This window comes from Mauremys reevesii, linkage group 1, assembly GCF_016161935.1.
Source record: "Mauremys reevesii isolate NIE-2019 linkage group 1, ASM1616193v1, whole genome shotgun sequence".
Classification (NCBI taxonomy): domain Eukaryota; kingdom Metazoa; phylum Chordata; order Testudines; family Geoemydidae; genus Mauremys; species Mauremys reevesii.
Window position 1 is genome coordinate 163,298,764 of NC_052623.1, and position 20,750 is coordinate 163,319,513.

Here is a 20,750-nt window from a genome sequence, read left to right on the forward strand (position 1 = left end):
GTCAGGGGCAGGGATTCCAGGGGCAGTCAGGAGAGAAAGGGTGGTAGGATGGGGCAGGGGTCCCGGGGGGCAATCAGGAATAAGAGGAGGGGTTGGATGGGGTGGCAGGGGGCAGTTAGGGGACAGGGAAGGGGGGTGGATGGGGCAGGACCCTCTTATGGGGTGAAGAGGAGGGAACCGGTTAATATTTTGGCAGCTCATCACTGCTTATACTGCATATGCAGTGGTGTTGTACCCATGTTGGTCCCAGGATATTAGAGAGACAAGGTATCTTTTATTGGACAAACTACTGTTGGTGAAAAAGACAAGCTTTTCAGCTTTCAGAGGGAAGAAGAGTTCTGTGTAAGCTTGTAAAGCATCTCTCACCAACCGCAGTTGGTCTAGTACAAGTATTACCTCACTCACCTTGTCTCAATAATACTGCATGGTCACAAGTGGGTCATATCAAAGTTGCACAAGCCCTCCTAATTCTGGTATCTTGTTTAGTTTCAGTCAGCCACTTAAAAGTTACGTTGTTCTAAGGTAGGAGGTTTTTTTGCCTTTTTTTTAAATAAATATATACAAAGCAAAAGCAATGCTACAGTCCCTTCCCTTTTTAAAGAAACACATCTTTCCCAGGCTGAAACTACTCATAGATGCTGCTGCTTTTACTAAGGTGACCAGATTTTCTTCAAGTGAAAAACTATTCCATTGGCCAAGAGCCCCAGTCAGTGTTCCCTCAAAATTAATTCCCCAGGTGTGGAATTAATTTTATGTACACCAATATGGAGGTGGTGTGTGACACATGACCTTCATAGTGGTGCACATAATAAAATTCATGGGGTAGGGGGCGGTTCAGGACAAGGGCAGATAGGCTCTGGGCTGGGCGTTGGGGTGGAGGGGGGGAGGGCTGCAGCTGGGTGTGTGGGCTCTGGGGTGGGGATGGGGATGAGGGGTTTGCAGTGCAGAGGGTGCTCTGCGGCTAGAAAGAGGACTCCCTGGGGCAGCCCTAGGCTCTGTGCAACTCCCCTGGCTGTAGCAGGTCCCAGCTGGCCAGGTTCCCTAAGCACCTGCATGGTGCTAAATTGGCTGCTGCATGGCCATGCAGCTTACAGAGACCTTAGCCCACAGTCCCTGCTCTCAGGGCTTGTCTATACATAGAGTGCTGGTAGGGTGACCAGATGTCCTGATTTTATAGGGACAGTACAGATAGTCGGGGATTTGTCTTGTATAGGCACCTATTACCCCCTTCCCCCCAACCCTATTTTTCACACTTGCTATCTGGTCAAAATGAGCACTGCAGCTGTAGCTGCTACCTGCACTGATGGGAGAGCATCTCTCATCAAGCAGTTACACTGCTGACCCGAGCGGCGGTAGCTATGCGTGTGGGAGAAGCGCTCCACCGTAGGCTTGTCCACAGCCCTGAGCGAGCGCTCCCGTGTAGACTGAGCCTCTGCTTGCTGTGAGGTGCCGGTAGGAAGTGCTCCAGTGCTGATTTGTCCCCTTTATCTGTTTTTCACATGGCATGCTGCTGTGTGGGGTGGTCCCTGCCTGCCCACCGGGGGCGGGGGGTGAATAAATGTTATGCTCTGAGGTTGCCCCCAAGCTGGCACGTGCTGGCCTGGCAAGGTCGGGGTCAGACAGCAGTTCCAAGGGCTGGTGATATTCCCCCTTCCCATCCTGGCTGGCACATGCACTGCTGCTCTGTTTCAGCAGGGCAGGGCTCGCATTAAGCAGTTGCTCTATGGCAGCGGTAGGCAAACTTTTTGACCCAAGGGTTACATCTGGGTATGGAAATTGTAGGGCAGGCCATGAATGCTCAGGAAATTGGAGAATTGGGGTGCAGGAGAGGGTGGGGGCTCTGGCTGGGGGTGTAGGCTTTATGGTGGGGCAAGAAATGAGGTGTTCAGCATGTGGGTGGTGGCAGAAGGGAAGGGTTCTGGGTGGGGATGAAGGATTTGGGGTGCAGGAGGGTGCTCTGGGCTGGGACTGAGGGGTTTGGCGGGCGGGAGGGGGATCAGAGCTGGGGTGCAGTCGCCAGGTGCCGCTTACCTCAAGCAATTCCCAGAAGCAGCAGCCTGTCCCCTCTCCAGCTCCTACGCGGAGGCACAGCCAGGCAGCTCTACGCGCTGCCCTGGCCATAGGTGCTGCCCCTGTAGCTCCCATTCGCCCTGGTTCCCAGCCAATGGGAGGTGCAGGGGGCACATAGGGCGGGGGCAGGGTACTGAGCCCCTTGGCTGCCCCTGCGCTTCGGAGCCGGGAGCTGCAGGCAGCCAGGGCCGGTGTGGAGCGGGGCGCTCAAGGGCCGGAAGCGGCCCCTGTCGGTAGTTTGCCCGCCCGGCTCTATTGGGGGAAGAGGGGGGGGTCGTGCGGCTCGAGCCAGGGGCGGCTCTAGAAAATAGGCTGCCCCAGGCAGCGCGGTGTGCTGCGCCGCCCTTCCTCGGTCCCGCGGCGGGTCCCCTCTTCCCGGTTGAGCTCCCGCGGCAGGTCCACCGGAGCCCCGGGACGAGCGGACCTGCCGCAGGCATGACTGCGGGAGCTCCACCGGAGCCGCGGACCTCCCGCGGGCACGGCTGCAGACGGTTCGCGGGTCCGGCGGCTCCGCTTGAGCTGCCGCAGTCATGCCTGCGGGAGGTCCAGCCGAGCTGCGGGACGAGCGCCCCCTCCGCAGGCATGCCTGCGGCAGGTCCAACGGCCCAGCCTGCCGCCCCCTAGATTTGGCCGCCCCAGGCAACAGCTTGGTTTGCTGGTGCCTAGAGCCGCCCCTGGCTCCAGCGGCTCCGCAGCTCGCTGTGCCCAGCGGCGCTAGAGCGGCGCCCTTCCCCTCCCCCCGCGGCGAGGCTGAGGTTCTTTGGCGCCTGCGCAGTTGCGGGGAGGGGGCGTGGCCAGCGCTACGGAGCTGCTGGGGGCGGCCTCGGGGCCCGTGTTGCCGGTGGGGGTTGGGCGGCTCGATGGCGACGTTCTTCGGGGAGGTGGTGGCGGCGCCGTCCCGGGCCGGGGTGGACGAGGACGAGGAGGAGGTGGCGGCGGGGGAGCGCGAGGAGACACCCGAGGACCGCGAGATCCGCAGGGAGCTGGAGAAGAAAAGGTGTCGCGGGGGGCGCGAGCCTGGGGGAGCAGCCGGACCGAGCCCCCCCCCGCGGGAGCGCGCGGGAGGCCGCAGGGCGCGAGCTCGGGAGCCCGGCGGTGTCAGCGGCGGATGGTCCCGCCCGCGGCGGGGGGGGGCGGGGCGCGGCGATGCTGCTGCCGCTGCCCCGGCGATGCGGCGCCCGGACGCTGTTTGTGATGAAAACGCGGGATCGGGCCCGTTGTCTTTCTAAAACCTCGCACGGGGGGGCCCGATCCCGTGCAGCCCGCCCGTGTGGGAGGCAGGTGCGGAGCGGCCTGTGCGCAGAGCAGCTTCTGGGCTGAGCTTATTTCCCTCCCGCTTGTCTCTGTGGGTGTCAGGCAGGAGTCAGAGCAATGTAGGGCTGGAAGGGACCTCAAGAGTCCCCTGATCCAGTCCCCTGTGGCGAGGCAGGACTGGGTATACCTGGCCCATCGCTGACAGCTGTTCGGAGGGGCTTCAGAACAGGTGGGACCAGGTTGGGTATTCCACAATATCCCTAAGTGTTTTCCAGTGCTTAACTAGCCTTAGAGCTGGATTTTTTTCCCCTAATATGGAACCTAAATCGCCCTTGCTGCAGATTAAGATAATTACTTTGATCCCCTGCCCCACCAGCTGCACATGTGGGCTTTGTAACAGCCCTTAAGGTGTTTGAAGACTATGAAGTCTCTCCCCTTTTAAGCCCCCTCAATTGCCTTTGCTCAAGACTAAAACATGCCTAGTTTTGTTTTGTTTTTTTAACATTTTAGTTTTCCGCACTTCATCATTTTCATGTTTTTACTCTGGATTCTCTCCAGTTTGTCCTCATTTTCCTATGCTCAGAACCACACATGCAACTTCAGCTGAGGACTCACCAGTGCCAAATAAAGTGGGTCAAGACTTCCTGTGTTATATATCTGACATACCTGTTAATACACCGCAGAATGATAGCCTTTTTCATAACTGCATCAGCTAGGGGACCACAAATTGAATGAGTCAACAATAACCCCAAAATTCTTTTCAGCAGTACTACTGCCTAGCCAATTATTCCTAATTTTGTAGATGTGCATTTGATTTCTTCCTTCCTAAGCGTAGTACTTTGTTTGCACTCATCTTTATTGAATTTTGTTGATTTCAGAGGAGTTCTCCAATTTGTCAAGGTTGTTTTGAAGTCTATTCTTGTTCTGCAATGTACTTGTAGCCCCTCCCATCCAGGTGACATTTGCAGATTTTATAAGCATACTCTCCATTATCCAAGTCATTAATGAAAATATTGAATAGTACTGGACTCAGGACAGAGCCCTGTGGGACTCCACTATATACATCTCTCCAGTTTGACTGCAAGCCATTGATTACTACTCTTAAACTGGTTGAAAGACCATAATCTTGTACCTACCTTATAGTAACTTCTTCTAGATGACATTTCCCCAGTTTGCTTATTAGAATGTCATGTGGTACTGTGTCAAAAGCCCTACTGAAATTAAAATATATCATATCTATTAGGCTAGTAACCCTGTCAAAGAAGGAAACTAGGTTGGCTTGACATGATTTGTTCTAGAGAAATCTATGTTGGCAATTACTTAGAACCCTATTATCCCCTAGATGCTTACCATTTGATTAGTTAATAATTTGTTCCAGTATTTTTCCAGGTGTTGAAGTTAGGTCTGTAATTCCCCAAGTCCTTTGTTCCCTTTTTAAAAACTCAGTCCTATGTTTGCTCTTCTTTGGTTGTCTGGGACCTCACCTGTCCTCCATGAGTTCTCAAAGATAATTGCGGATGGTATTGAGATTACTCCAGCTAGTTACTTAAATGCCCAAGGGTGAACTTAATCAGGTTCTTCTGATTTGAATACATATAACTTATCTAAATATTCTTTAACTTGTTTTTTTCCCCGTTTTGGCTTGTGTTCCTTCATTTGTGTAACGTAGGATGATTCTCACAAAAACAATTTTTGTATTGTCTTTCCAGATCATAGAGAGAGGTAAATGGATCTAACCTTATTGCACAACCTGTGTTCTTATCCATTGTTTGTTTTGTTTGCATTTAACCTATTTCTTTTTCTTTATGCTAGGGAGGTCCACATCCTTTGGAATTCGAAGTTAAGTGCATCTACTGGAAGCTTTACAGATGAGCAGTTTCCTTGCTCTAAGTTTATATTGGCGATAGGACATAATTCTGTAGGTAAGTAGTCCAGACTGAGAAAAAAGTCTGTACTATAGAAACTCTATACAATTGTTTTGCCCTGCTCCCACTGTAACTTTTGAATACTGAGCAGTAGCAAGTAGGAACATGGGGAAGGTGTGCGTGCTAAGATAGCGCTTTTCTACTTGAAGCCATGTTTGATTTTGCTTTGGGTCTCACCATGACTGTTAAACTCCTTTTTATGCAAAGGATAGCAGCAATCTGGGTTCCTGGCAAAATGGGTAGAGAATTGCAGTGCTCCTGTAGGAGGCATTCTGACCATGCTCTGGAGGGATTTTAATTACTTCCGTTTTTCATTCAGGGGATAAACTTTTAGATCTGATGTTGGTGAAGAGAACTTTCCAAATGTAAATTGAGGTAATGATGCGTTTTTAGACAGCACCAATAATTCTGAAGTTGTACATTGCTTTGCCATACTGAAAGTGTCATTACTTTATTTCTTTTGATACCTGCAGGAGGTAGCATTTAAAAATACATTTTTTTAAAAAGTATCTATCCCATATGGTTATCTGACGCTTCTTGAAAAATGCAAATGATCCCATAAAGATGACTTCATCGCTCATGTCACTTTCAGTCTGCCACTCAGAAGCTAAGAGTAGGAGCAAAGGCAGGCACTGAAACTTTTTACAATGGAATGCAAATAATCTGTTTTGGGACACGTAGGGTAGCAGAGATACAGTAAGTTCTCACTTAACATCATCCTGGTTAACGTTGTTCCGTTGCTGATCAATTAAAGAACATGCTTGTTTAAAGTTGCGCAGTGCTCCCTTGTTGTTTGGCAGCCACCTGCTTTGTCCACTGCTTGCAGAAAGAGGAGCCCATTGGAGCTAGCTTGTGGGGGCTTGGAACCAGGGTGGACCGGCAGCCACCCTATCAGCTCCCCTAAGTTCCCTGTGTGGCAGCTGCCCAGCAGACTGTGAATTGCCAGGCAGTTCAGCTGTACCCTCCCCCCACTGTTCTGTGCTGCTCCTGCCCCTCTGCCTTGGAGCTGCTTCTGGGAGCCTCCTGCTTGCTGTGTGTATGGTGCTAATGTCCTCCTACCCCCCATCTTCAGAGAGCGGGGTGATCGGAGGGTCAACAGGACAGGGCTCAGGACTGGAGAGAGCTTGCTGGCAGCAGCAGCTATCTCAACTTGCTGATCTACTTAAAAAGGCAATGTACTTAGAGTGGGGTCAGCGTAATTAAAAGGCAATGCGCATCTCTCTCTCTCTCCCCCGTGCACACACACGGTGGGTGTGTCTCTCTGTCTCTCTCTGCCATGCTGTGTCTTCTCCCTCCATTCCTGCTGCCTTATAGAGTGTGAGGTTACATTAACAACACTGTGTTAACCCTTGAGGGCTCAGCCAAGTGCTAGTTCATCATTTAGCAGTCAGGCATTCCCTGGAAAATATCCCACCCTGTGACTCCTCCACCTCAGCCAAGCTTCACAATCATCATTGCTGTGTACAGTATTATTGTTTGTTTAAAACTTATACTCTGTGTGTGTGTGTGTATATGTATTTATGTGTGTATGTATATATACACCTCTACCCAGATGTAACACGGTCTTTGGGAGACAAAAAATCTCACCATGTTATAGGTGAGACAGCATTACAATGGGGATAGGGAGAGGAACCGCTTTTACCCCTCTTCTCTTCCCCCCCTCTCCCCCCCCCCCCCCGCTTGCCACGCCAATCAGTTCTTTGACCTGGCAAGCCTGGGAGGGAGGAGAAGCGGAGGAGGTGGAGGAGAGGTGAGCTGGGGCAGGGGGGCTTCAGCAAATAATGCGGGGGGGTGCGTAGGGGAACCGCTCCCTGCCCCAGCTCACCTCCACTCCTCCTCCTCCCACGAGCATGCCACTCAGCTCTGCTTCTCCTCCCTCCCAGGCTTGCCGCGCAAAACAGCTGATTGGTGCGGCAAGCCTGGGAGGGAGGGGGGAGAAGCAGAACTGCAGCGCGCTCGTGGGAGGAAGCGGAGCGGAGGTGACCTGGGGCAGGGGGGCCTCAGGGAGGGCCGCAGCAAGTAACTGGTAGCGGGGAGGGGGCGCAGAGGAACCACTTGCAGTAACACGAATTCGGATATAACAAGGTAAAGCAGCCCCATCCCCCGGAGTGCTGCTTTATCGCATTATATCTGAATTCGCATTATATCGGACCGCATTATATCAGGGTGGAGGTGTATGTGTCTTTTGTCTGGTGAAAAAAATTTCCCTGGAATTTAACTCTCCCTATTTACACTAATTCTTATGGGGAAATTGGATTCGCTTAATATTATTTTGCTTAAAGTAGCATTTTTCAGGAACATAAGTACAACGTTAAGCGAGGAGTTACTTTATACCTGCTTGTCCTGCCTTATAACAGCCAGGAAACTGGGATGGGAGTATAATAATGAAGACACCTCTCTCTTGCAGTGTGAGTCCCCACTGGTAGGAAAGAGAGAGAGCTCCTTCCAGCAGACCAAGGGTGGATTGGCACTTCAAATTTCCGAACCTTATTTAAATCTAGTCTTGACCAGGGTTTAAAGATGTAGTGTGAGTTTGAACTAGCCACCATAATCTAACTCTCACATTCTAGGCCTTGTCCTAACTAGTTAAGTTGTACTTTAGCACTTGGTAAGCTGGTCAAGCTAAAGCCTGGGCTTTTTGCTTCCCCCATGGCTTTAGCTTGGCCTTCTTAGCATGTGCTAATGTCCAGTTTGCCTGGTCTTAACTAGAATTTTTGAAGGCGTGTGCTAGTTTGAACTAGCTGATGTGGTCTGAAACCTCTTTAAATACTAGTCTAAACTAGCCTCAGAGAGTGGAGCATTGAGCAGAGTAGGATAGGAATTCTAGCACCTTCCTTTCCTGTCAACTAGGGATGAAATCTGACTTTCTCATCAGGAATTTGCCCTTGGATTTTACTTGAGGGGCCTCCCTTCTTTGTCTCTTAATATTGGTTTCTGATCAGTATGCTTAGTCTCTGGCTAGGTGGTGTCTGATAAATTCTTCAAGCCCTACTTTTGATCACTTACTGTAAATTGTGAAGTTCACTTTTGGCAAAAGCAAGCAGAGCCTTGCTCTGAGTTTTGGTACTGAGGAAGAAGCTAGTACCAAAGCCATGATTATGTGGATTAACAAGATAAGAAAAGCTGCTTCACTCATTAAGGCAAAAGTGCAAGTATTATTTGAATAGTACACTCCTGCTATTTACACTACTTGGGTTTGATTTGTTTCAGAATTGAAAATTGCATCCTGGTCACTGTGATGGAGGCTTATATTGCCATGTGGGAGGTGTGTTTTTGAGATGAATGTAGCACTCATTCCCTGGGGTGGTGGAAATAGCTGCATACTAGCGTGTTCTGTTTGAGTGTGTCTAATCATGAGAGATGAGTCTGAAAGGGAAAAGATTCTGAACATATCTTGTAGTTTCAACCAGTTAATGAATGCGGTAGATTTGATACTGATTTTGAAGGGAGATGGTTCTCTCTGCACAGTGGACAGTATCTGTTGTGTCAATGACAAATAAGGGTCAACGTTTTTCTGTTTATTTTGTACTATCTGATGAGAAAAACAAAATATTTCATGTGACACAAAGTATTTAGAATATATAGAACATATATTTGATTAATATTAACTGTGATTTTTTTTAAATGACATTAATATTTAAGATTACTTTAATTCTTGATCTTTCCAGGTGAAAGGGTACTAAAGTTTGTAGTTTTGTTGCAACCACTAACTTAATGTAATTGATAATGAGTTCTCCCCAGAAAACCCCAACCACAAACAAACTGTAGTAATCCAGTTCAAGAGGTTTTACATGAATTTTGGTTTAATGGGAATGTCTCATCTATCTGATATTACTATATAAACTAATACTGATGTTGTTCACAGCTTTCCTGTCCTCATTTGTTCTGAATTCTGGATGCTGGGAAGCAGTTGGCTCTGTCAAATTGTGGAATGAATGGTGCAGAACATCAAATACAACAAGTGTTCTTCCAACAGATGCTTTCTGTTTGTTCTACAAATTAATATCTGATCCAACAGTAAGTGGCATATATGTTTGCATTTAGAAATGATTCTCTCCCCTTATCTCTCTTTCTCAACAGAAAATCAGTAAGAGAGTCCTTTTCAGAAAAGAAAACCAGTAAGGTTGCAGTGTTCTTAGCTTACCACATAAAAAAACGTGATTTGTCAGCCAGCTTGATGAGGTTGCTGAGACATGAGCTGCATTTCAGGAAGTTTAGGGTACTCAACTCTGCCACATAGCTATATTAAATTATGGAATTCAAGGTTACTTCTAGGTGTTCACTTCCACCCTCAAAGTCTAGTACTAATAAGTGTTCTCTGTGAACATTTTGGGTCATATCCTCAGTTAGCATAAACTGGTGTAATAAAGCTACATTGACTTACACCAGATGAATATCTGGCCCTTTATGTGCAGTACAAGGAAGATTCATGGCAAGATGGAGTGCTTCATATCAGTTGCAGATGGAAAATTCTCATTGAAATGGTGGTAGTGTATAGTGTGAGTGTAATCAATATCATGTTCATGTAGAGTCAATATCTTTTTAATATGAGACAGAAAGGGACTGTAACTGAGTTGTCTGAATCACTTGTTTACAATTCTGTCTTTTTAGGTATTGTTGTGCCAGTGCAATTGCTATGTGGCTGAAGATCAGCAATTTCAATGGCTTGAAAAGGTAAAATTGAGATTAACAGGAGTTAAGCAAAGAATTTTTCGGGGGGGGGAGGGGGGGACTTCTTATAAGAAAAACAAAACATCTCTGCTTAGAATGCTCAGTTATTTTCTATATCACTCCCCCCGCCCCCGACTCAGAAAACTAAATGTTGTTTGAATTTTGTACCAAGAAGTTCTGTGTAATCCCATTATGTCTGGTACTGGTTGTGTCTGCTGTAGTTAAACTTTCTAAAACAGTTTCCAGAAGAGAGCCTCTGTTTTCTCATACTCATTTTCAGAAACATTTGCCTTTCAGGATTAAATTTTCCATTGTTGATTTCAACAGAGGTGAATTATTCTAACCACTTATGAGTTATGGAAATATGGGGGAAAAAATTGAGTGTTTTTGGTGAGTGTTTTGTTTAGGAAAGAAAATTGAGTGTTTTGTTTAGGAAAGAAAAGTATAACAGCACTTGTACAGGGCTACGGCTGCCAAAAATAACTAGTTTGAAACTTGGCATGGACAAAGTCCTCACTGAGGAGTGTGTGTTCTGTTTTCTTTGAGGGAGAAATGCTCAGTTCCTGCCTCTTTTGTTTCATCACTATAATTCTGCCATACAGAGAGGCTGCTGCTGAAACAGTTTGCAATATTGTCAACCCCAGTCACTCAAAAGGCATGAGTCAGGTCTGGAACTATTATGTAATCAACTTCAAAATCATGAAATTCTTAAATATTGGGTTATTTTTGTTTGCCTTCTAGTTTTTGAAGTGTAGTGTACACTCAGGTCATATTTTTCATGATCTTTTTTTCCTGCAACCTCATGGGTTGTGAACTTTTTTTTTAAATGAAAGCTCAGATTCACATAATCACTTGACTTCAGGAGCTGAAGTATTAACAAACACAACAGATGTTGCGAGGCTTAGGTAAAATCATAAGAGTTGTTAATATTATGCAAATTGTGTAAAAAAGAGTTTGTAGCAGTCTCCGTGAGGCAGAAAGGAAAATAAAATGTGCTTTATAGATCTGCAAAGAGATTTTTAAAATTGAATTGTACCTATATATATAAAATAAAAAAGGTACAATTCAATTTTAAAATCTCTTTGCAGATCTATAAATATATATTGATGATATTTCTCAGGTAAGCAAACCAACCAATGTCATGTCTTGTCTTTCCTGGTTTGGGGTTCTAGGAAGCTTGTTGTTCTGAGCTCTTGTGAGACAATCGATGGGGCAGACACTGGTTGTGTCTGCTGTAGTTAAACTTTCTAAAACAGTTTCTAATCTGTAACAAGTGTTCTATTCCATTAGGCATTGCAGTTAAATAGATGTTAATAGAAACTTCAGCTTTCTTTTTGGTTAGCAGTTTGACTAAAAATCCCCCTTCTCTTCCTCTGCTGCTCTTCACCCCTACCCCTCTGCTGCCATTGCTCTGCCTTCAATCTCTTGTGATGTCATAATTTTGCTGGTTCTTCAATGACTACATAATCTCTCTCAGGGAAAGCATAAATCATCAGAAGCAAGTCTCTTTGTTTTCAAGTTATAGGGTAACGAAACATTAATGTGGAGGATTAGTTGCCTATCTTTAGGAGTAATTTATTGTTTGGCTGCCATATACATAAATAAGAGAACTTCCGTAGCATATTTCCCATATCGTTCCTTGTCGTCTTCATGGTGATGAATCCTAAGAAGGTGGTGGGAGGGATATCTGCACATTTTTACTAACTTATCAGTTGTAAAAATGACAAGACCATGTAGAAAATGAAGCCATTTTTAGTAAGTGTGTATTGATCTTAGAGTAGAAAGTAGTAACATCTGAAGGCTGTACATGGAAGAGTAAGGGATCCAAAAATGTATTCCTATTAGGGCTGTCAATTAATCGCAGTTAACTCTCGTGATTAACTCAAAAATATTAATTGCAATTTAAAAAATGTATTGTGCTTAATCACATTTATAACAAAAGAATACCAATTGAAATTTATTAAATATTTTGGATTTTTTCTACATTTTCAATATTGATTTCAATTACAACACCGAATACAAAGTGCACAGTGCTTACTTTATATTTTTATTACAAATATATGCACTGTAAAAATGATAAAAAATAATTTTTCAATTCACCTCATACAAGTACTGAACTGCAATCTCTTTATCATGAAAGTGTAACTTGCAAATGCAGATTTTTTTTGGTTATATAACGGTACTCAAAACCACAACTGTGTAAAACTTTAGAGCCTACAAGTCCACTCAGTCCTACTTCTTATTCTGCCAATCGCTAAGACAAACAAGTTTGTGTACATTAACTGGAGATACTGGTGCCTGTTTCTTATTTACAATGTCACCTGAAAGTGAGAACAGGCATTCGCATGGCACTTCTGTAGCCGGCATTGCAAGGTATTTACATGTCAGATATGCTAAACATTGGTATGCCCCTTCATGCTTCGGACACCATTCCAGAGGACATACTCCCATGCTGATGATGCTCATTACAAAAATAATGTGTCAATTAAATTTGTGACTTTACTCCTTGGGGGGAGAATTGTATGTCTCCTGCTCTTTTTTTACCCGCATTCTACATATATTTCATGTTATAGCAGTCTCAGATGATGACCTAGCACAGGGGTGGGCAAACTTTTTGGCCTGAGGGCCGCATCGGGTTTCAGAAATTGTATGGAGGGCTGGTTAGGGGAGGCTGTGTCTCCCCAAACAGCCAGGCATGGCCCGGCCCCGGAACCCCTGCGCCATCCACCCCTCCTGCTGTCTGTCTCTGACCACACCCAGACCTGCTGCCCCGTCCACCCCCCTCTTCCTTCCTGACTGCCCCCAGGGACCCCTGCCCCCTCCACTCCCTTCTCCCTAACTGCCCCCTTCACCGCCCCATCCAACCTTCCCTCCCTCCTTCCTGACTGCTCCCCCGGGACCTCTACAACATCCACCCACCTCTTCTCCCTGTCCGTTGACAGCCCCTGGAACCCTCACCTGTGACTGCCTCCTGCTGCCCCATCCAACCCCTTCTCTCATTCCTGACGGCCCCCACCCTGGGACCCCTGCTCCATCCACAACCCCTGCTCCCTGACTGCCCTCTGCCGCCCCATCCAACCCCTCCCCTCCTACTTTTTGCCCTCTGAACTAAAATGAACCCAGTCTTCTGTAATTGGACTCCATTCCTGTATTAGCATAAACCTCACTTATGGTGGAATTCATATTTTCATTCCAGGTTTTTGGCTGTATGCGGGAGGAGGATCTGCAAGTAACCATTCTTTCAACATGTCCCGTAACTGATTATAAAACCCCTGAATCCACTTTAACGCTTCCTTCTCCTTTTCTGAAAGCTTTAAAGACAAAAGACTTCAAAGAGACCATCTGTTGTCCACTGCTGGAGCAGCCAAATATTGTACAGGGTCTCCCTGCTGCTGGTATTATGCAACTTAATTTATATTCTTGCATTCATTCATTTATTTTTTTGCTACATTGCAAGGTTATGCTTGTGTCCTATGCTAACTGTTGACATTTATTGGTGAATGTTAATTTTGAACAGCATAACGTTTAACTGATTATCCTAATTTTAAGTTTATCCTCCAATTGCGTAACATTACATCTTACAGTATATCTTGAACCAGGAGTCACCCAATGAAATTAGCAGGCATAAGGAAGTACTTTTTCACACAACACAGAGCCATCCTCTGGAACCCTTTGCCAGGGAAAGTTGTGAAAGCCAAAAGCATAACTGAGTTAAAAAATAATTAGATGTGTTCTTGGAGGATAGTCCCTCAATGGCTATTAGCCAAGATGGTCAGAGATGCAACCCCATAGCAAAATGGTATATTACTTAAATTGAAAGAGATGTTATGCAGTGTGGATTAGATTACGTTGATGTAACAGTCTTTTCTTTTTGGTTATATATAGTTCTGAGTTATTGTCAAGTATGGCAGATTCCTGCAGTGCTGTATCAGTGTTACACGGATGTCATCAAACTGGACACTGTTACAATTGAAGCATTCAGGCCTGTGCTTTCTTCTAAGAACCTGAAGAGTTTAGTCAAGGTAAAGCTTAATTTTAAAGATTAGTGGAAAGTTCTCTCTCTTTTAGTATCGGAGTGTCTGAGGTTGTAGACTAATAAGACTTAGATGTATAGTATTTGAGAGAGACAAACTTGGATTAACAGGCCATCCTGAATATAAACCTTACAAATTGGAACACTTAAATGCTTTAAACTGCTTCCATCTGTGATTAGCCTCTTAGCAACAGTGTGTGAGAAGCTCTAGATTCACAAGAATCGTTTCATTTTTGAATTTATTATAATCTGGTATTTAAAGGAATAACTTCAAGTGGCTATTGTAAATAGAACTTCCTATAGATCTTATTAAAAGCCTCTAAGCTACTCATGCTGCTTACTGGTCCGTGAGCTAATATCTTACCACTGTGCATCCATAGTCAAAATGGTGCTATGCTATTAGCTGTGTATCAGATGAGAGCCATTCTAGATCTCATTTAAACATTATTTTGAAAATGTTAATTTTTTTTAGTTGTATCAACTTCTATTAAAGCTGAAAGAGTACAGACTTCAGGGACATATTAATCATAAAGGTCCAGATTTTTAAAGGTATTTTTGGCCTTGGTATGCTCAGTATCGCAACACCTAATGGATTTAGAAGCCAAAATCTCCCTTTTTTCAAAAGGGATTTAGGAGCCAAAGTCCCCATGACTGTCAGGTCTTCTGAGTCCTAGTCCAGTGCTCTATCCACTAGGCCACACTGTCTCCATCAGCAAGCAAAAAGTTGAATATTTTCCTTTTTTTTTTAAATGTTTTGAATGAACATGTTTATAGAATGACTTCTGTAAAGTACTCACCCTGTTTTTGCCAGTTGAACTTGAATTTAAATGGAAAAAGTGGTTGGTAGGAGAATCTTTGAAATACGCTGTTTTCAGCTGTGACTGAGATGCAAATTCCAGCTTTCAGACACCACTGATGAATTTTTAGGATCCAACAAGGCTTCTAAATTGATAATATTAGAACTTTGTTGAGGGGAAATAAAAATACAGCCTCTTCCCCCTCCCTTTTATGGGTGTAACTATTTGAGCAAGAGACTACAGGTTAACTTGTCCTAGTGTGTGATTAAACTGGACACTCCTTTGGAGCTTTCACTAGCTCTCTAGATACTTTCTTTCATAACACCTGACTCTTATACAATAACTCCTCACTTAAAGTCGTCCGGTTAACGTTATGTTGCTGATCAATGAGAGAACATCCTTGTTTAAAGTTGCACAATGCTCCCTTATAACGTTGTTTGGCAGCACATTGCAGGTAGCTGGTGGGGGCTTGGAACCAGGGTGGACCGGCAGCCCCCCATCTGCTTCCTGCTCCCCTAAGTTCCCTGTGTGGCAGCCGCCCAGCAGACTGTGAATTGCCAGGCAGTTCAGCTGTCCCTCCCCCCACTGCCATGTGCTGCTCCTGCCCTCTGCCTTGGAGCTGCTCCTGGGAGCCTCCTGCTTGCTGTGCGAGGTGGCGGGAGGGGAAGAGGAGTGCTAATGTCAGGGTGTCCCCTTCTCCCCTCCCCCCACTCCCCTTACAGAGCAGGGTGCGGGGACACAACAGGGCTCAGGACTGGAGGGAGCTTGCTGGCAGCAATTGCTATCTCAACTTGCTGATCTACTTAAAAAGGCAATGTACTTAGTGTGGGGTCAGCATACTTAAAGGGGCAATGCACGTCTCTCTCTCTCATGCAAATGGTGTGTGTCTGTCTCTCTCTGCCATGCTGTCTCACCTCCCTCCATTCGTGCCGCCTTGTAGAGCGTGAGGTTATATTAACAACACTGTGTTAACCCTTGAGGGCACAGCCGAGTGCTAGTTCATCATTTAGCAGTAAGGCATCCTGGGAAATATCCTACCCTCTTCCATCCTCTCATTTCACCACCTCAACCAAGCTTCATAATCATCATTGCTGTGTACAATATTAAACTGTTTGTTTAAAACTTATATTGTGTGCGTGTGTGTGTGTTTTCACACACACACACACTCTTTTGTCCGGTGAAAAAAATTTCCCTGGAACCTAACACACACACACACCACCTCACCCCGTTTACGTTAATTCTTACAGCAGAAATTGGATTCGCTTAACATCGTTTCGCTTAAAGTAGCATTTTTCAGGAATATAACTACAATGTTAAGTGAGGAGTTACTGTTAATGTTTTAATCATATTGCTGTTCACTGTAATAAAGTTTTTTGAGTGGGTAGGAAAGAGTATGATTGAAGTGTTGTGTAACCTATTAGTAATGACTATTTCTTTATTTTACTAGGATATGTCCAGAAGTGCAGAGATACTGAAGAAATTAGTGACAACCAATGAAATTCATAATAACATCTATACATAAAGATAAAGTGGACACTTATCACCAACCAGTACATTCAAGTCTGATGTGTGCTTTTGTCAACTCCAATTGCTTATTTGAAGATATTTTGGAATTCTAGCTGCTTCTTTAAAAGTGGAATAAATCCTAATAGATTTTTTTTTTTATATTTTGAGGTACTCTTTATTTGAACATTTTTCAATGCCTAGAATGACTTAACACATGTCAAATTTTCTTCCTTCACTAGATGGGAGTATATTTTTAACAGTTTATTAACTCAAAGAAGATGACTTGAGGATTAAATGCACATTTTTCCCTTAAGTGGATTGAATGACTTGTTTTAAATATACACATGCTATATTCAAAACAGAAAAGTAGGTTTAATATCTAATGATGTCATAATTTTACATTTATTTTGAGTTATAAAAGTTGAGTTGTCTTAAAAATCTGTGGGTGATCTGAATAAAGATACTCAGAAGTTTTCAAATTTTATGTACAAAATATTTATATGTTAAAAATATCATGGTAAAGACATATTGGAAACTTACTAATGCAAATGGTGGAATCCTGAATTGTATTTTTACACATAATTCCATGTTCCCACCCGCTCTGCTTGTCAGCTATTTGGAAGCAGGTGAAATACGTGACTCCATTTTTACTTCACTTTGGAACTTGCCTCAATATTTTAGCTGGCAGTCTCTTACATAAAGAGAAATTATACTTTATGGTAGTCAGAAATTTTGCAGGCCAAAACTGTTCCAATAAGCTTTTAATCTTAACAGCACCTAGCACAATGTGGTCCATGACTCTTAGGTACTGCACTAATACAAATAAGAAATAATAATCAAAACTGACTTTAATATTAAAAGTCTGTCTACATCCATACAATAAAAATTTGCTTCAACCATTTTAACTGAGTTGACAAAGGAGTAGTAAGAACAACAGTCACCTTTATGCTGAATAGGAAATTTTCAAAGAGAAGCAAATAGTTTAAATGTTCAGTATTTAAAGTTAAAATGATTTTAGAGGTTAATATTTTAAGATCCTATGGTTTATAATGTTGATCTGACTGTTTTTAAAATTAAATATTGGAATTGGCATAAAGTTGCGGTACATTAACTATATATTGTCCCTGACAATGTATTCAAGATCATAATTGCAAATGTGGCACGAAGAGTTAATATTCTGTTGTAGCCAACTGCATCAGAGTGCTGTTACTACAATGAGAACTTTAAAATGTATTTGGGTCATTTTACAGGAAAGAAAGATTACTTTTTAGATCGTTCTCAGCATAGTCAGTTTGATTTATCGTTCTCAGCATAGTCAGTTTGATTTTTTTTTTTTTTTTTTGTGAAAGCTCACTGGAATATTTGTAACAGTATAGTTTTGTGTCTTAACTGCATTACTTTGCCTGGTTCTGAAATTTCTGACTCACTTTATATTGTGCTAGAATCTCAACTGCCCCTGCTATATGTGGCTTATAGTGTGATAATTGATGCAAGTGAGACCAAGTCTTCAGCAAATTTTATTAGTGTAAAGCCTCTCATCATTGGGTACTTTCATTTAAAGTACTGTTAATATAGTAAGAGTTTAGAGCTCAGGAAAACAAGTGTCCACCACTATATAAGTGGTATATTTTGAAACATACTAGCAAGGAGAACTTTTTTCTTTTTACTTCTAAACCAAATTTTACTTAGTTTGAAGAAAACCTGTTTCTACGGTTGCTTTGTAGGTCTGACCTGAGATGAAAATATTTTTGCCATGAAAGGATTGTTCATTGGCTACCCCAGTTGCTTGCTTATACATTTCAAATGTGAATATTTGTTTATTGTAAATTGAAGATTACAGAGGAAAAACTTGAATAAATAACAATACTTGTAAACTTTTACAGCAGTGGTTTCAACCTTTTTTTCATCTGTGGACTTCTAAAAATTTCAAATGGACGTGCAGGCCCATTTGAAAATTTTAGACATAGTCTGCGGACCCCCCGGTTGAAAAGATTGTTGTTAGACATAGTGTGTGGACTCCCAGGGATCTGCAGACCACAGGTTGAAAACCACCATTTTACAGAAATAGAAAGTATATTTCTAGTGTTTGTCTTGTTACCACTGCAGTTTGCAACTGTTGAAAATAGTTCCTCAAATACAGCTGAATTTATTCCCAACTTATACTAAGCAAAAAGGAAAATTTATGTATTTACTATGAAGATTTTCTTTTGAAAAAAAACAAACCTCTGATAAATCCAAAGTCTAGCAATCAAAGCTAGAAAAATTAGAACTGGGGAATCAAGTGTATACTGTATTTCTAACAAGGAGTAACTTATTGGGATGTGATCGAGTCTTCATAACTTGAAATCTTCGAGTCAGAACTGAATGTTTTATAAAAGATTTTGCTCTAGTTCAAATTCGTCTCACTGAATGAATTACCGAGTGAAATTGTGTGATCTTGACTATGCAGAAGATCATATTAAATCTAATGGCCTGAAAATATATGGGTCTGATCCAGTGCCAACTGATGTTCATAAGACTCTTTCCATTAGCTTCAATTGGCATCAGCTCTTGTTCTGTGAATCCAAAATATCCAGCATCTCTAGTATGAAAAAACAGAACAGTGATTTGCTTTTTAAAAAATCCTTTAGTCTTTTTCAACATGGATTCCAGAGCCAGCAGCTTAAACTCCCTTCCCCACATAAAATTCCCAACCACAATTCCCCCCATCCCAAACACCTGCCTCAACTTGGAAGAGCTTTCTTTTTACAATTCTTATTATAGAGGACCTAGAAGCCACCCCTGGATATAAGTTGCCCAACACATTGTTATAAGATGCTTGTAATCTGTTTTGAGAAGCTATAATATCTCCCTATGTTGCTTGCAGTAGGCCTTTGAAATTCTGCAGGGAGAAAGGCACTTGTCTGGTTCTAGAGGTTTTTTTGTCCCATGAAATTCTTTCAAGTTTGGTTTCTCCTCTTTTGCTTCATCATACCAAAATAATACATTCTAATCTAAGACTGGGCTGATCGTCCCACCAAAACAGTTGCCATAGTACAGGGGTAGGCAACCTATGGCATGCATGCCAAAGGCAGCACATGAGCTGATTTTCAGTGGCACTCACACTGCCCGGGTCCTGGCCTCTGGTTTGGGGGGGCTCTGCATTTTAATTTAATTTTAAATGAAGCTTCTTAAACACTTTAAAAACCTTATTTAATTTACATACCACAATAGTTTAGTTATATATTATAGACTTATAGAAAGAGACCTTCTAAAAATGTTAAGATGTATTACTGGCACATGAAACCTTAAATTAGAGTGAATAAATGAAGACTCGGCACACCACTTCCGAAAGGTTGCCAACCTCTGCCATAGTAGCTCATGCTGCACTGGGCCTCCCTGGAACAAACAGCTGGGCAGGGCTCCCTCCACTAACTCCACCCCTCAGACCCAGTATGCGGCCCCTGCACCTCTCTCCACTTCTACCAGGACATCATATGGATAAGGCGCTATCTGAATCTCCTGGGGTAGGGAAGAGAAGGGGAAGAGAAAAAGAGCCAGCCTAGGGTTCTTTCAACAGCTACATGTTGAATCCACCATGTCTATCCCCTCTCTTGGGTGCAAGCTCTCCCTGATCACCGTGCATGACTCCAGCAGGCCATTCTACCTTTCCCACACTCCAGCCTTGTCATGCTCCCAGCTAATGCAGTTAGTCCTGTAGCTCGAGTTGTCCTGTACAGCTGAACAGTCAAGAGTTCAAACACTTATCAGTGATACATGATGAGGGGTTGTTACTATTACAGATATTTTTTACCTTTTTCCTTTTAAAAAAAATGGGCTATTACACATCAAAAACTGCTTAAAAACATTTATTAAGGTTGCAAAGTCAAGGAATGACCCATGCAACCTTAATTCAGCCCCCTTGTGCATAATATGCATGAGGATAGTCTTGAAATTATATAATTGGATAGTATTTTTTCCATAGGACCCCTGCCTCATTAAGAACAGGATGGAGAGTACCCAAGGAATGAATCAGAATTCTGTAGTTAAGGAAGTTGTTTGTAGGATCCCAGCTTCATTTGCTCTAGAAGTTGGAAGATGTGTTAGCAAGGTAGGGGACTGCAGGAAATGAGATGATGGTCTTATGGTTAAGGCAGGTGAATCCCACATAGGAGAACTCATTGCTAACCCGACTTCTGTCACAGTCTTCCATTGCGATGCTAAGCAACTTATGTAAGACACAATTTTGGCATGTGGCCACTAACTCTGAATTCCTTGTTTTCTGGTTCAAACATAAGATACCTGGGCCTGATGAGCTGAAGTGCTGAGTACTTACAACTGCAACCTAAGTTGATAGGAGCTATGGGTGATCAGTCCCTTTGTAGTAAGGTAGTATCAGCAGGAATGAGTCCCAGTCGTGGCTCTGCCATTGTTTTACTGTGTCTTGCTCAGGCAAGTCTTTTTACCTTAATTTTGCCATATGTATAATAATGGTCTCTTATAGGGAAGCATTTA

At 43.5% G+C, this 20,750-nt stretch overlaps 1 protein-coding gene across 1 annotated transcript; it reads left to right on the forward strand.

Annotated features, from left to right (window-relative positions):
• The first annotated feature begins 2,910 nt into the window (after window positions 1-2,910).
• On the forward strand, window positions 2,911-16,413 carry PSMG1 (proteasome assembly chaperone 1). The gene is made up of 7 exons (XM_039528596.1): window positions 2,911-3,067; window positions 5,137-5,246; window positions 9,115-9,266; window positions 9,861-9,923; window positions 13,117-13,315; window positions 13,806-13,942; window positions 16,198-16,413. The coding sequence occupies exons 1-7, from the start codon at window positions 2,931-2,933 to the stop codon at window positions 16,270-16,272; spliced, it is 873 nt and encodes a 290-aa protein (XP_039384530.1). The 5' UTR covers window positions 2,911-2,930; the 3' UTR covers window positions 16,273-16,413.
• Window positions 16,414-20,750: the final 4,337 nt, after the last annotated feature.

Bases quoted from the DNA above. Each gene is read 5' to 3' on its own strand.
- PSMG1 (XM_039528596.1), top strand. From the start codon at position 2,931: ATGGCGACGTTCTTCGGGGAGGTGGTGGCGGCGCCGTCCCGGGCCGGG. The intron at 5,247-9,114 runs GTAAGTAGTCCA...TGTTGTTCACAG, and splicing joins GATAGGACATAATTCTGTAG to CTTTCCTGTCCTCATTTGTT. The intron at 13,316-13,805 runs GTATTATGCAAC...GGTTATATATAG, and splicing joins ACAGGGTCTCCCTGCTGCTG to TTCTGAGTTATTGTCAAGTA.